This window comes from Labeo rohita, chromosome 24, assembly GCF_022985175.1.
Source record: "Labeo rohita strain BAU-BD-2019 chromosome 24, IGBB_LRoh.1.0, whole genome shotgun sequence".
Lineage (NCBI taxonomy): Eukaryota > Metazoa > Chordata > Actinopteri > Cypriniformes > Cyprinidae > Labeo > Labeo rohita.
Window position 1 is genome coordinate 20,929,588 of NC_066892.1, and position 19,507 is coordinate 20,949,094.

Genomic DNA, 19,507 nt, shown 5'->3' on the forward strand with positions numbered 1-19,507 from the left:
TTAACCTTTCTGCTGCTCGGATTACGTTTGTGTTGTGTTGCTTATGAACTGCCTTTCCAGTTTACTGACCCTCTGCCTGTTTAATTGTTCACTGCTGCTGTTAATAAACTTCCGCATATGGTTTCAACTTCCGCCTCAGCGTCCTCGTTACATCAGCTGATTAACGTACTTGAGTAAAATATATTTAAATAACCAAAATCTGTAGTTACCACTGAATAGTTGCTTAGTCTTTTGCAAAAACAGAAATAGGCTTTTTGAATTCATATGATGCCTGACATCTAAAATAATTTGATATACAAAAAAAAAAAACCCTCTAGTAACATTAATTATATTACAACAGAAAAGGTAAGATAAGCTTACTTCGAGGTTAGCTTTTATTTGAGATTCAGTGGGTTATTCAGTGGCTATTTTTCAGTGTTACAGTTGCTCCCAAACAGTTACAGTCACCCCAACTAAGGTGGCAATTGTAACACTTCTTGCATTTAATAATATAGTTGTGTCCCTATTAGTGAAAATATATCATGAATATCGTTGTATTAATAATTAGTGCACCTATATTTGTTTCTTGCATCCAAAGGTGACAAGTGTATTTCAAATAGTCTGTGAGTTATGACTGAGTAAATGTTACAATTGCCCCCGCTCTCTTATGAGTGTCACAAAAGCATATACACATATAAAGCTATATATACACTGATATTTAGGTAAAAGTGCAAATAACTAAAGTTTTAACTAAAGTTAAAAGTCACCAATAACACTTAAGTAAAAGTCTAAGAGTAGCTTATTGTAATAGTGCTCATTCTGAATGTAGGCTCAAAGATGCACTAGTCTACAACTAGTCCACAGCATTTAATTGCCATCTGAATCCACATCTCTGATGACATTCATCATCTTGCATCATCATATTTTAATGACATCATTTTAAGAGATAAAATGCATTACAGAAAACCATTTCAACTACAACATGTCTATTTTTCCATTTTTTTTTTTAACAGGAAATTTAATAAAAAAAAAAAAAAAAATAGGACATTATTTTTCTATTATTATACTGAATAAGAATTTTTTTCTTATTATTTCCAAGCAGATGATGTTTTATTCACAGTAGATGATCTTGCGACTGACCACATGAGCAGTGCGTAGGAACACAGAACTCTCCTTCACTGTGAATAAATTGACATTTGAATGCATGATTTGTACTAATGTGCTGCCCTGTAAAATTTTTTCTACAAACATCCACATGAGAAACACTTACTGTCCAAATTGGGCTAAAACCAACTTGCACAGGATGAGCGGATTTTGACCTCATCACTGGCTGCTTCCAACTTCTAAAAATGCGGTTTAAATGCGGCTTCAAATGATCTCAAATGCGGTTGTAAACGATCCCAGCCGAGAAAGAAGGGTCTTATCTAGCGTAACAATTTTCATAAAAATAATACAATTTATATACTTTTTAATGTCAACTGCTGAAATGTTTTCCTCAAAAAACATAATTTCTTTACGACTGAAGAAAGAAAGACATGGACATCTAGGATGACAATGGGGTGAGTACATTATATGTGAATCTTTGTTTTGGAAGTGGACTTCTCCTTTAACTACTGAAAAAGTTGAGATACTTTCAAGACTTGATGCTAAAATATTATGCTAAAATTATTTTATTGACTTCTTATTGTCAATTTTGTTATCATAGTGTATTTATGGATTTATACTGACACCTAGTAGTGTGGACGCAGCATTACCTGAAAGTCAAGGTAAAGTAATGTCATTCTAAAAATGTTTTTTTTTTTTTTTTGCAATAAGCCATTAATAATTCAATCTGCAGGCCAAAGTGTCTGATAATAGTGGGGTTATAAGATAAATTGAGCAGTGTAACTTTACTGTATTATTATTATTATACACATGCTGCAGGTTTAACAGTATGTATGTGTGTATTTCATACCTGGTAACTCAGATAATGCTCCTCTTTCGATGATGTGTTTCCTGTAGAGAGTCTTCAGCACTTTGGCGCTGCCAAATCTCTTAAACCGACTCTTCACATTATTGTAGTACCATTCAAGGTACTGTGTCCTCAAGAGCCTACACACAAAAGACAATGGAAGGATGTTGAATTAAATACATAAACTCAAATTAGCTCCACTACAAATAGACACAGGTCTTTTTATTCTAGCTTTTTATATTTTCTAGTTATAACTACAATTTAACATTATATATGGTTTAAAAAATAAGTGAACAATACAAGACACACATAGTAAGGCCTAAACTGAAGATTTATGTATTTGAATGAAATTCCAATCAATCTGGTTTACACATTTTAAACCTAAGGAATAAACCTGTTTCTTACCTATTTCATTTATATGACTGACATATCATATTAAGCTAGTAAAATAGTTCTGTGCAATCCAATTCTATTATATACTAAATAAATTGTGTATGCATTGCCAAAATAGAACTAATGTCTTTTCTCTGCTCTATTACAGAGAGTAAAAATACTTTATAATTAGTGTGTAGTCATTGCTCGGTGACAACTACTAGGCTGACACTGCTTTATTGCAGATATTGTGCAGTCACTGCTCTGTTTTAATGATTGTGCTGTCACTGCTTTATTATAACTATTTAAGCTCAATGACTTATTGCACTTGGATTTACTATCATAAATACTCCTCTATCATTGCTCTTTGACTTTAAGAGTAAAATACTGAATTGTAGAGACATTGCTCTGTAACAACTATTGTGCTGTCACTACTCTATTTACAGTAGAACACTGTAAAGAAAAAAAAAGTTTTTAAAAATCTGACAAAATTTGAAGTACAAAAGTGTGTAGTAAATGTCATTTACAGGGCAATAAGCTATACATTCCAACCAAAAGGAAGGTTAAACATAAAACTCTTAATACACAGCCAGATTTTAAATATACCAAAATAATTTTTATTTCATTTAGTGTAAAGAATGCCACACAAACTCTTCTCATATCCAAATCCAGCCAGGCTAGACTGTGTGCAAGATAAAGACTATATTCGAGAAGAAATTTTCATCTAAATGAGATCAGAATTAAATCTGTGAAGGGAATTAAAATGCTCATCTGTGAGTCTGCTAAGCTCCCTGACACTTCCCATGGCAAAAGAGACCATTACCATAATTGACTTTCTGACGCTTTAATGAATAGAACTTGTATCCATTGGGCAACATGAGCACAGTTGGACAGAGATGGATGGCAAGAACGAATCAGGCACAGGGTGTTGGGGTTTATAATAAATTGATGCCCAACTTTTTTTTTTTGTAACGCATAAAATAAACTGCCATAGTATGTTCACAGATATTTAGGAAATATGTTCAAATACATGTTTCTTGAAAAACAATGGAACAGCCAGTTATTCTATTTAGAAATGTGCGTTCTGTGTCGGAATGTTTGCTTTTGTTTTGGGCTATGTGATTTTGGCCACTGACAATATACTCCCAAGTTGTCAATTGGTGGATAACACAGCATTTTGCAGCCATGGAAACGTGTTCTCAATCTGGCAACCTGCATGATTACTGAGTTTGAGGAGAAGTGCCCGGGAGAATTTGCAATATGTTGGACTGCATTTCCCATTTCAACCACTATCTGTCAATATTACATACTGCTCTTTTAAATGTTTATAGAGCCAGTACAGGGGGTCTACAGGAAAGCTAGAGGGTGAATGAAAATGCCAGTGCATATTTGTGTTTGTGCTAAGAAGAGCTTCAAAGGTTTATATTTCCAAAACGTTTTTGTAGTGTTGAGCAATGTAGTCAACCACAGGCATATCTACCACTCAAAACCAGTGTTGGGCACGTACCTTTAAAAAAGTAATTAGTTATAGTTACTAGTTACTTCTCACAAATAGTAACTGAGTTACATCATTATAAAAGTAACTAATTACCAGGCAAAGTAACTACTGCGTTACTTAAAAAAAAAATCTAATTTAATATAACTATAAAATAAATATAAAACATTGTACACTTATCTACACTATTTTAATGTTGTTGTGGGCAGTGTTGGGAATGTTACTTTAAAAGTAATTAGTTATAGTTACTAGTTACTTCTCACAAATAGTAACTGAGTTAGTAACAGAGTTACTAGAAAAGTAACTAATTAAAAGTAACTAATTACCAGGGAAAGTAACTATTGTGTTGCTTTTTTTAAAAAAAAAAAAAAGAAATATATTAAATAACTTGGATGACCCCAATATTAAATATGTTAAATGAATGAAATTTTAATTAAATTAATTACATTTTTAGTTTAGTCACCAGACTAATATTAAATATCTGATATAATATTATAATTATAATTAGCATTCAACTTTAGCCACTAGAACGTTAGTAATTAGAATAAGCATGTATGAATGCATGTTTGTCATTTTGACTGAACTTAGGACTGGTGGTGATATTGTTTGTAATTTAGTGTTTCTATGAACGTCTTGTTACTACCACAGATTCTACTATTAATAACAATATCAAACACACTAAGGTTTAATAAGCTGCTGGGTTCATGAATATTAATCACGTTGTCTGCGTTCGCTCGAACTGATTTGCTGTAATCAAAACAGGGACGATAATAGGTGAGCGCCAGCCAATGAGATTGCTGTTTGCACATTAGTTCCGCCTACTACCGGAGAAACCAGCAGTTCTTAAAAGCTGAAGTATTCCAAAGGAGCTCCGTTGTTTTGAGAGGAAAATACAACAAAGAATATCGTTTACACATAGCGCATCAATTCTGCATGGTATAAGACTCTGTCGCTCTGTATCTTTCTTTGGGTGTGTGAGACAAAGTGACGGCTAGTCGTGTGCCTTCACACTAGAGTTTACAGCTCGTCAAATACAGGTACGCTGCGCATCCATTCAGATGAACTGAAAAATAAAATTATAATAAATGATAGTAACGCCGTATTTTATTGTCAGTAATGGTAACGGCGTTGTAACGTAGGAAACAGTAATTCGTTTGATTACTCGTTACTAAAAAATAACGCTGTTAGTAACGCCGTTTATTTATAACGCCGTTATTCCCATCACTGCTCAAAACTCATGTTCAGTGCTAAGTTAAGAAAACTTGTGAATTCTCTCATTATATCAAAACAAAGTGCAGACACAATGTAAATAAAAGATTAACTGATTATAACAGAACTATCACGATGATTTGAAACTGTCAGCTTTTTAATGATCATAAGGGAACACTCTTTGCGTGTTTTTTTTTTTTTTGGCTATATTTAATCCATTTAAAATGTGAATAAAGGATTTGTTTTTCATGTGCAAAGAGGACCAATGCTGCAAATTTTCAGTGATATACACGTATAATTGCAGGATTCACTCTCGAAACTGCAATGATTGACATAGTGAAAACAATAAAAACAACATCTAAAACTGGGCCTGAATGTTTAAATGCTAAAGTATTTTTTTGTCTTTGGTTTTTTTTGTCGAGAGAAAATTTGGTAACTATTTCTCAATAATAATAATAATAATAATAATAACATTATTATTATTATTACATTAGAATGACAAAATGGTCAGCTAAAACATATCAGAAACCTGTTACTTGAAATGGTCAAACTTTAAATTCAGTAGCAGTTATTTATAGATTAACTGACTCAAGTCAAGTTCACCAGCATCAATCATGGTTAGAATTTAAATGCAGTAATGCATTAATCAAAGCAATTGTTTTAGGTCAAAGACTCAGTGACTGATGAGACGTCTTTTTACAAAGACTAATGACCATGGTTGTTGCCACTTACAATTAAATAATAAACTACATAAATGATAATCTAACCAATTACAAAAGTACAGAATCAACTCCTATCCTAAATCAATTCTTATTGAAAATTCAGTTTCACAAATACATCAGAATATTAAAAATTAAAATGGTCATTTTTGGATGTGACCATCATTTCATTTCAACTTTAAAGCAAATACATTTGTAAACTCTACTTTATATTCTGTGTTCATGCTAAAATATTACAGAGAATTAGATATTACATTATCTTTTTGCATAAGAATGTTTAATGTTTAGAATGTTCAACATCTACACTTTTAGAAAGAGGATGGAGAATTAAGATTCATAAACCACAGTGGCAATGATTTCTGCAATAAATTATATTATAATAGCTGACATAATGTAATGAAGCAGCAGTCTGCCACAGAGAGAGCATTCCCAGAATGCTTTTCTGTTCAGATTTTCATTTATGTAACAAAGAAGCCATCTCACACTGATAAACTCTTTTATGTTCTTGTGAAGACCTTCCTGTATCAAAATGATGTGTACAAATAGACTGGGTGAAACAGACCGTGTTAATATTTAAATTACATTTATGATGGAACACACTTTAAACATACTGATCTGTCCACACCAGAGTCGTGAGGTAAAAAATGAAAAATCGCAAAGTTAAATGGACAACATCCTTAGCTGCCCTTCAGCTGTGATCAGCATCTCAATAACATGAGGAACTGGAGTGAATGTACACATTAATATATTAAAACAAAAGTCATAATTAAACAATAAATATAAATATAATATATTATAACAATTACTGTTTATATATTATTGTTGTTTTTATAACATACTGTATCATAATGCCTGCAACAATTGAGTTCAACCCTGGGCTAAAACGTGGGCCATTCTTTACTTCAGACAGGAGATAATGGTCTATTTTTAGTTTGTTATTGGGTGTCTGTGTAATATATACAGCTCTACAGTATGAGGACACATGGTAGATAGCAAATGGGTTTCATCTTGGTGCTCCTTAGGAGTGCAAAACTACTGGAATTACACACAGCTCTCCTCAGACACACAAATTTATATTTTCCCACACCACAAGCTGCATTCTATTCTAACTCAAAGAACAGTGCTCTTCAATTCACCCTTTGGGCTCTGAGATTGATGAGAAATCTGTTTACATGCTGACAACACACACGCAGATAAAACTGTACATTGCTCTCTTTCTATTCAAAGCATGAAGCAAGACCCTGCCATCATTCTTGACAGATGTGTGTCCAGCCATCTTCAGACATGACATCTGCCAAATGAAAAAATCCAGCACCTGTGGAATAAAGCGCTGAAATTATGTACATCAGAGACTGAGATACAACAGTTTTTCCATGGTAACATGGTAGCAAGTCAAGACGGGAAGCAAAAAAGAGATGGGATGTCTAAAAGCTTCAAATACGGCTTTGGAAAAAGATAGAAATGTCCAAGCAAACAGAGATTAAAGATCAAAGTTAATGCGGTCTTATTATGCTCTTTTACAAAGTCTTGATTTTGTTTTGGGGGTGTACTAAAACATGCTTTCATGCTTGGTGGTTCGAAAAACGCATTATTTTCAACATAATTTACACTATTACAATACATTTCTCCCAGCCTGGCACAAATGTCTCGATTAGTTCCGGGTTTATTATTTACATACTTAGTTTAATTGCCCTAAAAGCAATTAAATTGCCTTAAAAGCAGCCTAACATCATCAAAGAACATCATCACTGATTAGCCTAGCCTATTCTAGTGCAAGTTTATGCATTTTAAAACACTCACGTTATAAGTGAATCTATCTACACTGTATGATGAATAAATCTCTTACCACACACTGCACACGTCTGCGGCGTGTTATGGCTCTGACGTGGCAACCAGTGTAGATTGCGGTTTCGGCATGTGTTTTGACCCCCTGTACTGCACGTCTGCGGCGCGTTACTGCTCTGAAGCGACCGCTCTAGTCAATGCTTGTGTTTATACCCACCGCGCTGCGGCTCGTTGAAGCGGCTCTCCGCGATGCATTGCTAAAGTTAGACTAATTCCCCACCTCATCCCTACCCACCCCCCAACAATCTGAATTTCCGTAGGCGGGATTTAACTTAATGATATTCTAATGGACCGCGTTGTGACAATGTTGCATGCGGAAAACAAACACTGTAGTTCAAAGGAGCCGTTCATTGTAGTTCTTGAAAAGAGATTTTTTAAAAACGAAATGTCAAATAATGAATCAAATGAAAGAAAACAAATTTAAAAATTGACCAAATTTACTGACGACTCATTCTGTACAATACAGACGGTCCAATTAAATGTTTTTAGAACAAGAATGTCCCTCCTGCTATAGTATGCCAGGAAGTTTTGTATATAAAACTCAAGGTATGCTATAACAATTGATTACGATATACAGTGTCTCACAAAAATGAGTACAAACCGCACATTTCAGCAATCATTTTAGTATATCTTCTCAAGGGACAATACTATAGAAATGAAACTTGGATATATTTTAGAGTAGTCAATGTGCAGCTTGTGTAGCAGTGTATATTTACTGTCCCCTAAAAATAACTCAACATACAGTCATTATTGTCAAAACAGCTGGCAACAAAAATGAGTACACCCTAAGTGAACTTGTCAAAACTGTGTCCAAAGTGTCAATATTTTGTGTTAGCATCATTGTTATCCAGCACGGTCTTAATCATTCTGGGCATGGAATTCACCAGAGCTGCACAGGTTGTTGCTATGATCCTCTTCAAATCCTCTATAATGACATCATGGAGCTGCTGGATGTTAGACACATGGTGCTTCTCCACTTTCCGCTTGAGGATGCCCCATAGGTGCTCAATAGGGAAGGCATCATGTTCTGTTTCAGAAATGTACAGTACATAATGGAATCCATGTTTCCCTCAATGAAGCGCAGCTCCCCAGTACCAGCAGCACTCATACAGCCCCAGACCATGATGCTACCACCACCATGCATGACTGTAGGAGAGACACAATTTTCTTGGTACTCCTCACCAGGGCATCACCACACATGTTGGACACCATTTGAGCCAAACAAGTTTATCTTAGTCTCATCAGACCATAGGACATGGTTCCAGTAATTAATGCAGTAATTAATGCTTGGACAGGTTTTCTTCAGCAAACTGTTTGTGGGCTTTCTTGTAAGCCAGCTTCAGAAGAGGCTTGGTTCTCAGATGACGCCAATACAAACCGACTTGTTGCAGTGTGCAGCATATGGTCTGAGCACTGACAAGCTGACCTTCTACTTCTGCAACCTCTAAAGCAATGCTGGTAGCACTCAAGCATCTGTTTTTTGAAGCCAGGTTCTGCACCTGACGCACAGAATGAGTACTCAACTTCGTTGATCGACCGTTGCAAGGCCTATTCCAAATGGAACCCGTCTAGGAAAACCTCTGTATGACCCTGGCCACAGTACTGTAACTCAGTTTCAGGGTGTTACTGAACCTCTTATAGCCTAGGGCATCTTTGTGGAGAGCAACAATTCTACTTCTCAAAAGTTCAGAAAGTTCTTTGCCTTGAGGTGCCTTGTTGAGCATCCAGTGGTCAGTATGAGAGAATTGTACTCAAAGCACCAAATTTTAAATGCTCTAATACAAGATACAGAACTTTGTATGGTCCTGTCAAGCAGACAAAAACATGAACATGATGAATAGGACATGTGGCTTTGCATGGTTAAATGGTTAAACAACTCACTTTTGTTGCCAGCTATTTTGACAATAATGGCTGTATGTTTAGTTATTTTCAGGGGACAGTAAATATACACTGCTATACAAGCTGCACATTGACTACTCTAAAATATATCCAAGTTTCACTTCTATAGTATTGTTCCTTAAGAAGATATACTAAAACCGTTGCTGAAATGTGAGGGGTATACTCACTTTTGTGAGATACTGTATAGACTGATATTTACAATGCAATTGATTATGAATTCATATTGATTTATATAATCTAAATTGTTAATAATTCCTAAATAAATACATAATACACACAATATAAAACACACGCACAAATCATATGGTGACCATTTATAAAATAACATTATGCTCAAACCAAACAAGATATTTTATTCTCTTTGTTATTGCTCTTTCTCTCTCCTTCTTTTTTCTGTCTTTGAGGTTTTCTTTTGACAGCAGCTTAAATGTTCTCTACACTGCCGTTCTCTGCTTGACTACAAGCCATTATACATCATGAAAACCTACACAAATATTCTTTCATTTCAAACATCTGTCAGTACATCTAATGACTATAAATGTATTAACTCTGTCACTGTGAGCCCAGCACAGACTATTACCCAGAATTAGCAGCATCGCATCTGTTTCACTGCTTATACTGTATTAGCTGACCAAGCTTGATGAGACTTCTGTGTCCTTAAACAAGAGAATTTACACCCTGGGCGAGATTTGTCCTCAGGAGGTGTTGTAACACCCAAACTGAAGAACATTTGAAAAGCATCTGCGTTCTAACTCAAAATCACACTTGACAAAGTAGACAACACATCAAAAAGCTCCCATGCAGAGTGAGATCTCACAAACATTTCATGAACAATCCCTTCTGTCTTTCGCTCAATGACCACAGTTTTCATCACAGCATGCTCGTTTTCTCTCCCTGTCCAACAAACATCTCAAGTCAGGATATGAAATGTCTACTAATGATAATGAGAATCCATATAAATTAATTGGTAACACTTTAGATCAGGGAATACTTCACTATTAACTAAAAGTTTTCCCTCAATAAAAATTTAGCTGCTAACTGATATTAAAGGTGCACTAAGCAATTTTTGAAAAACGTTTTTGACCACAGTGTCGGACCGAGTCCCAAAACACACATGTAGCTAATCAGCAGTAAGGGGCGTGTCTTGTAAAGATAGAGAAAAGAGAATGCTCAATTTGAGCTTTCCAGCAGCGGAGAGAACTCACTGAGTGGCAATCCTGGAATCGGACGCCGAGGTTATGTTGTTTCTTTTTGATAGGTGAGAAACATTGATTTTGCATTGTTTCACACAACTTTTCCTTGTTGACTTTAGTTTGAATATGCTTGTGTGTCATCTTCACTTGCTTCTTCGATCGTCGTTATGCTAGGGTTGTGTACGCACGTGTGGGGTGGAGATATCAAAACAGGGGTGAGGTCCTGTTGGGCTATGGGCATGTTTGTTTTGGTGCTTTCAAATATCAACATTGTTTAGCAAAAATTGCTTAGTGCATGTTTAATGTTCTTTACAGGTAGTAATAAACAGCCAATATGCTAGTAATATGCAAGCTAATAAGGAACTACTTTACAGTAAATAGTGTTCACTAATCTAAAGTGTTACCAATTTATTCACACCCTCTCAAATAAGTGTATATAAAGTTTTTCCTGTGTCCACCAAGAGTTTCATAAAAAATCTCAAACTGTAACATGTAAACCTATTAAAACTCTGATTTACCAATATTCTGTTATAAACAGAGAGGTAAAACATGTCCCTTATGTGGCACTGCCAAGGTATAATCTTCATATGTAACATAACTCTTTTTGTGGTTTTATTGTTGTTATCAAATAATAAAAAACTATTATTAATAATTTGTCTTTCACTGGCAAAGGACAGTCAAGAAAGGGTGAGTAAATAATTGTAAAAGTTTAATTCTGGGTGAAATATTCCTTTAAAATCGCAAACTGATGACTTTCGAATTTCATAAATTGGTGGAAAATAATTTATCTTGTTTAGGACTCACAGAGTATCATAAAAAGGTTACATCTCTGTAATGTCAGTCTTTGATTTCCAATGCAAAATCAAGATGTGATTAAAATTCAGCCAGTAGTACAGTAATGGCTAATGATGTGAGCAAAGTAAAAGGTGGCAAGATCACTCAACACCAACAGTCAGTGACATCATAAGGGTGCTTTGTCGACATCATGCCTTTGAGCTGATCACTTCATGCCAGGTCACTTTTCCAGTACTCAGTGTACTATGAGATGAAAAGCATCAGCTAAAAATGGAATACCAGAGGAAACAACAACAAAACGAACAAGGGTGCCTAAGGGTTTGACTGAATAAAATGGCTTTTCTCATTTTTTTGTACTTCTTGTCTTAATTCCTACAATAAAACACTCTTTAATAGCTACAATATATATACACTATACCTGAGTACACCTTAACACACACACATATATATATATATATATATATATATATATATATATATATATACATACAGTATCTATATAGTAGTAATAGTGTTTTCATTATACCTGAGTACACCTTAACATATGCCCACTTTCTTTGGCAACATGTTTTTAGTCTGACCTTTAAACAACCAACACCTTTTCCCAAGAATTTTAAAAGAAGAACATATATAATTGTGACCCTGGATCACAAAACCAGTCATAAGGGTCAATTTTTCAATTGATGTATGGTTTGTTAGGATAGGGCAATATTTGGTCGAGATACAACTGTTTGAATATCTGGAATCTGAGGGTGCAAAAAATCAAAATATTGAGAAAATTGCCTTTAAAGTTGTCCAAATACAGTTCTTAATAATGTACAGCGGGGAAAATAAGTATTTGACACATCAGCATTTTTATCAGTAAGGGGATTTCTAAGTGGGCTATTGACACAAAATTTCCACCAGATGTAGCCATCAAGCCAAATATTGAATTCATACAAAGAAATCAGAACATTTAAGTATACAAGTTGAGTAATAATAAATAAAGTGAAATGACACAGGGAATAAGTATTGAACACATGAAGATAACAAGGTGCAAAATGGCATAGAAAGCCAGGAGATCACCTGAAATCTGTCAGTATTGAGAGAGAAACCCTGCCCTCTATCAGTACTAATTGATATCAGCTGCTTTAGTCCTAATTGATGGCCTATAAAGGCTTCTCATTACCCAGGAGGCACACAGGAAAGACTTCATGATGGGTAAAAGCAAAGAACTCTCCCAAGATCTTCGTAATCTTATCGCTGAAAAGCATTCTGATGGGAATGGTTATAGGTGCATTTCCAGAATGCTGAATGTTCCTGTGAGCACTGTGGGGGCCATTATCCGGAAATGGAAAGAGCATTAGTTCACCATAAACCGGCCACGATCAGGTGCTCCACGTAAGATCCCTGTCCGAGGAGTCCAAAGAATAATCAGGAGAGTTCTCCAAGAGCCAAGAACCACTCGGGCAGAACTTCAGGAAGACCTTGCATCAGCAGGTACTGTTGTTTCAAAGAAAACTATAAGCAATGCACTGAACCGCCATGGCATCCATGCACGCTCACCACGCAAGACTCCATTGCTGAGCAAAAAGCATGTTGAGGCTCGGTTAAAGTTTGCGAAACAGCATTTGGAGAAGCCTGTGGATTATTGGGAGACTATTGTATGGTCAGATGAAAGCAAAATTGAACTTTTTGGCAGTCATTCTACACACCATGTTTGGAGAAGAAATGGCACTGCCCACCACCCCAAAAACACCATACCAACAGTTAAGTTTGGGGGTGGAAGCATCATGGTTTGGGGCTGCTTTTCAGCAAGGGGTACTGGCAGACTTCATATTATTGAAGGCAGGATGAATGGAGAAATGTACCGGGACATTCTGGATAAAAATCTGCTGCCATCTACCAGAAAGCTGAAAATGAAAAGAGGGTGGACATTTCAGCAAGACAATGATCCCAAACACAAGGCCAAGAAAACAATGAAGTGGTTTTAAAGAAAGAAAATCAAGTTGCTTGAATGGCCCAGTCAATCACCTGACCTAAATCCCATAGAAAATCTATGGAGAGAACTGAAGATCAAAGTTCATAAAAGAGGCCCAAGGAACCTTCAAGATTTAAAGACTGTTTGTGTGGAGGAATGGGCCAGAATCACTCCTGAGCAATGCAGACAACTGGTCTCTCCATACAAGAGGCGTCTAGAAGCTGTAATCACCAACAAAGGCTTTTCTACAAAGTATTCAATAAAGTGTGTTCAATACTTATTCCCTGTGTCATTTCACTTTATTTATTATGACTCAACTTGTATACTTAAATGTTCTGATTTCTTTGTATGAATTCAATATTTGGCTTGATGGCTACATCTGGTGGAAATTTTGTGTCAATAGCCCACTTAGAAATCCCCTTACTGATAAAAATGCTGATGTGTCAAATACTTATTTTCCCCGCTGTATATTACTAATCAAAAATTAAGTTTTCATATATTTACAGTAGGAATTTTACAAAATGTCTTCATGGAACATGATCTTTACTTAATTTCCTAATGATTTTTGCCATAAAAGAAAAATCAATAATTCTGACCCATACAATGTATTTTTGGCTATTGCTACAAATATACCCCAGCGACTTAAGACTGGTTTTGTGGTCCAGGGTCACAATTGTTATTATTATTATTTGCACTAAAGAACTAAACAGTGATGCTTCTATAAAATGTTCAGTAGTGTGGAACTAACGCAATAAATTATTGATAACTAATGCTATCAATACAAACACACTATGTGTTTGTATTGGACTCTCGGTGCAATTATTTGCAGTTGGCAAAGTACAAGAATCAACAGATAATGACTAGCGAAAAGGCATTTATTAATAGGTATTGTAAATATTTGCAGGTAAGACATGAATGTGGAAACTTCCATGTTGAAATTACACTGGTTATTGGATGCATTGTGGCAGTGGAGTTAAAAGGATATTGCTAAATTGCATTTGAAAATAATGACCCACCCACACTATATACTTAACCATTATTGTTAGTAAAAGCAAATGTGATATAGTGTATTTACCATATTTTAACTTGATACTATTCTTTGAGCTCTTTAATCAAATGTCATGACTCAAGATTCGTGATTCACTTGTGTGAGTGCTCCACATTGCAACCAAACAAGTTTACATACATATAACGTTTTTTTTTTTTTTTTTTTTCTCAACAAGCCTATGTTAATTATAACATTAAAATGATACAGTGCAACATATTCTAGAATTGGGAATTATTTGGGAATTTTAAGATATAAACTTAAATTTCCTAAAAACTAATTTTTCTGTATCTAAGACTCAAACAAAAAGTTGACTGGAGTCTGTATGTTAAGCACTTTTAATTGCAGAGTTAAATGCAGTCTAATACTTAAGTTAGGGGATTTAGAACAATCCTCAGTCAGAATGTGCAAGGAATATCAAGCACTGCCATTATTTACAGTGCAATGTCTGTGCATGTCAAGAATGCAACACTGAGATTATCCTCAGGCTGTCCAGATTCACATTTATGCAAAAACTCAAATTTAGTCCCACTGCATTGACTATTCACACCATTTACAACATTCTCTTTCTCAGACAAAAGTACAACTCTCAAGAGAAATTAGTTTTGCTGCTAGACAACTACAACGTGTTATAGACCATAAAGTTTTTAAAGCTGGGCACACAGTAAAATTAAACTAACATCTCTAAGAAAACAAAAACACAATTAAGCCATAAGACGTTTAGCAATATACATATAAACCTGTAACGATTTCAAAAAAAAAAGATTCAGAAGGCAGTATCATGACTAGTCTTTAATAAACACAAGATTCATACCAGTTACCCCCCCACCCCTCATAACAACAATATTTGGTTCATGAATCAGACAATGTTACTTTGCTCATGAACTTTCAAGATCATGCTAAATACAGCAAAGGAAGATATATAAGTAATTCCTGCTGAAAAACACAGCTAAAACCAGCCTAAGCTGGTATTAGCTGGTCATCCAGGTTGGTTTTAGAGGGACTTTGGCCACTTCTTTAGCTGGTCAGGTTGGGAGACCAGCTGGAACAACATGAACCACAGGGTAACTATTACTTTAAGATGCTGAAAGTGTTTTGTGAGATAAATGTGACCCTGAACCATAAAAACCATAAAACCAGTCGTAAGTAGCACGGGTATATTTGTAGCAACAGCCAACAATACATTGTATGGGTCAAAATTATTGATTTTTCTTTTATGCCAAAAATCATTTGATTATTAAATAAAGATCATGTTCCATGAAGATATTTTGTAAATTTCCTAAATATATCAAGACCTGTTATATCAAAACTTGATTAGTAATATGCATTGCTAAGAACTTCATTTTGACAGTTTTGAAGGTGATTTTCTCAATATTTAGATTTTTTTGCATTCCACATTTTCAAATAGTTGTATCTCGGCCAAATATTGTCCAAACAAACCATGCATCAATGGAAGCTTACGTATTCTGCTTTCAGATGATGTATAAATCTCAGTTTCAAAAAAATTTACTCTTATGACTGGTTTTGTGGTCCAGGGTCACAAATATGAGCAACATGTAAACTTTACTGCATCATTTATACCGCTCCAGACAGATATACAGAGAAAGCTCACCACCAAATTTTAACAATTTACTGTTAGTAATCCACGGGTCGTCTGAAGTCACTTCTCTGCCGAGTCATTTTTCCAGTTTGCAGTGACAGATAATCAGAGAGGTGATGAGTCAGAGTGTTTTGTCATTTAGATCCAAAGGATTCTGTCAGATCTGACACTCCAGTGACTCAGCTTTCTTTTCTCAATCATTACACACAAGTGTCTGTTTCTGCTGTGGGGTTATTCATCAGGTTGTGCTTGAACACAAGCAGCCAATCAAAACTGGATGGTATGAGCAGAAAATGTTTACAGTTTATTGTCCTTCATGAATATAAATAAATAAATGTTTAATATGACTTCATAAACATGTCTTATACATTATTTGATGCTATTGATGCCCTGCCCCACCCCCGTCAAACTCTTCTTATGCGGAGATGTTGATGTGTGTGCGTGTCCATGTGAAACACCACAGTTTCCAAGGAGGGAATATTACTGCATTTATTAGTTTTTTGTTTCAGGTATGGTTCTGTATGTCCATATGTCCATCAGTTTACACTGTAATGATTTGTGTAATGGCACTTGCAAACGCACGCTGTGCCACGAATCAGTCTGTTTTAAAACTAAAAGATGGAAAATAGACATTTTCTCATGCTGAGAGATAAGCAGATGTATGTGTGTGAGAAAATAGCATATGGTGTTCAAAAAAATAAATGACACAGCGGATAAAAAGAGTTCCTATTCTGTGTTTTTATTATTACATGGGAACATTCTCTTGTTCTTACTTTTGCTGTCAGGAACTATATTTTTGCGGAATGACAGCATTTAACGAACTTGCTTCAAAAAAGTAACATATCAATACATACATTTTTGTTTTTAATATTTTTTTTATTGTTTGGCAACCGCTTTATAAAAGCAATAAGGTACGAGAGGACGTGCTGTATTGTGAATAAATCACAGCTGAAGGGGTTGCAGGCAATCTGCTTCACGTCTTGCCTAACAACGCCCTTCATCCGTGATTTATTCACAACAGACCATGGCCTCTCGTACCTTATTGCTTACATTAATCTATGCAGTAGATCTGTCAGTCAAAACAGAGGTCACTTACATGAAAACAACATTAAAGGTGCAGCAATTTGAAGAGTCACAATAGAGGGTGGAAATGGTCACTGAAAATGATAACTAAATTTTGAGATCAAGAAACTTCAGAATATTAACACCTTGTCAAAACTCATTAGCAGTCACAAACAGATGAGAGATACATACAGGTAAGCTTTTTCAGCCAGGTCTCATTGTTTAGTACATAACATTTACAAGTACATTTATTTATGCGGAAACATATTTTTTTTTTTACATAATACAACTTTTAAAATGTAAAAGTTATAGCTATTTTTAGCTAAAAAATTAAGAATGTTTTATATCATTAAGATATTTGTATCAATGCATTTTAATAATTGTATTGATAAGGATTTAGATTTTTAGACCTCTTAACCAGTGTTGGGGAATATTACTTTTAAAAGTAATGCATTAAAATTTTGCGTTATTCCATGAAAAAGTAACTAATTACGTTACTTAGTTACTTTTTATGGAAAGTAATGTGTTGCGTTACTTTTGTGTTACTTTTTAAATCTGGGCAGGGCTTGCTTCTTTGTTTTTAATATAAAACAATTCTAATTCTTTTACACCAAAAGTGAAATAAATTCACCTCAGGCTGAAAGAAAAGTTAATTTATGCAGGCGATCACTCTTCAGCTATAAAAAAAATGAAGCACAAATGTTAGTTTATCTAAAGTAATTTTGGCTTTCTAGTATGGTTGAATTGCATCATGGAAGGTCAACGGAAAAGACACTGGTTAATAAAATGGGATTAAATACATAAAGGAATACTGAATCTGTTTTTTGTGAGTAAGATGAATTAATGTATGTTCACATTTAGTCTAGAATACAGTAACATCATGTTTACTCCCAATTTCCCAACAGGAGACTTGTCAATCAATAAATGGGGAAAAAAGTAACTCAGATATTTTCTTAGAAATTCAAAAGTAATGTGTTACTTTACCAGTTATTTTACCTTGATAAAAATTTGATCTTTTAAGAGAAGGCAGAGTAGGGAATGTCGTGACAGCTAGGACTCATTTACAACATTAGTACCAGCTATTTTGTGTTGCATTACTTTTTTAATTGACAAAGTTACTGGAAGGCTAGCCTGCAACCTTTAGCCGTAAAACCGTAATGGCTAATGCGAACATTTCCGCTTTGGCAGTATGTGGGAAAGGAGACCAGAGGCCTTTTTTTTTTTTTTTTTTTTTTTTTTGAATGGATGTCAGTGGAGGGGAGGGTTAAGTATGCTGAATAAACAGCTTTTTAGAGAAAACAGCTGATCATTTAATGAATTAACAGCCTATCTGATAATCTTCAACATGTTTTACACTAAACAGTACTTTTGGATTGGACTATTTTTATAGTTGAAGTAACTGATTTTTTGTGACAGGTGGGATTTGTCTTACGGCACTTCCCATTCATTCCTATGGCATCTGTAAACAATTGTCGATTGCCATACAACTCTGACTGAAATTCAATGACGTCAAGGCTGTAATGTGATTAGTTATTAAGGCACACGTGATCCAAATTGACCGTTACGCTTTCTTCAAAAGATCTGGACAGATTTTTTTAAACACTACGCATCATACAATTACTGACTTTGTAAATAGTGACAAAAGAAAACTGACCATCATACAATACTAAGGATCATACACTTCCAGACTTTCAAGTTGTTTCGATCACAACAAACTTACACAGAAACGCGCGCATTGTTGTAAGGGACGCTTGACAAATGAAAACAAGATGTGTTCTAAAATTGGCTGAAAATACCCAAAATGTTTGATATTGTCCGACTGGATGGAATCAGAACCTGAAGCTAAAAAAAAAAAAATCCACTATACATGATTTTCATACACTACGTGATTTTCTATGGAATCTGTCAACTCAAATCTGCAGACTAGAGTTCAGACTGCCTCTGATTTTTGGCAAATATAGCGTCAACGTCTCCAGACTGTAAATCGGCAGAAAATCGGAGCAAAATTCATGTAGTGTATTTCAGGCTTAATACAGACACTCATCTCCCACTAGTAAGACAATCTCTGATTAAAACACATGTAATATTGAGAATTGTCTAAAAATATTGATGTGTTCTTTCTTTGGTTTTCAGGTTTTACCTGAAATTAAACTTGAATTGTAATGACTATTATGTGACTATTATGCCTTATGTTGAGATAATGCATTTTAATGAAAAAAGGACATGACTTATTTAAATGATTGTATTATATTGTGTTGTTTAAAGACAATAAAACATGTTATTTCTATTGCTTCCAAGTTTGAATAAATAGACTTGAAATGTAATGACTGTGTATGATGATGACAGAACGCTTTTTAATGAATAAAGGTAAAAAATATTTTAA

The 19,507-nt window shown here is 34.8% G+C and overlaps 1 protein-coding gene across 5 annotated transcripts in view; it reads right to left on the reverse strand.

The window, feature by feature from the left end:
- myripb (myosin VIIA and Rab interacting protein b) overlaps positions 1–19,507 on the reverse strand; it is a 188,520-nt gene that overhangs the window by 35,676 nt on the left and 133,337 nt on the right. For all 5 annotated transcript variants that reach the window (XM_051098065.1, XM_051098061.1, XM_051098062.1 and 2 more), the window contains one exon: positions 1,934–2,070. In XM_051098065.1, the coding sequence (XP_050954022.1) occupies positions 1,934–2,070 (137 nt within the window). The remainder of the gene's footprint in view (positions 1–1,933; positions 2,071–19,507) is intronic.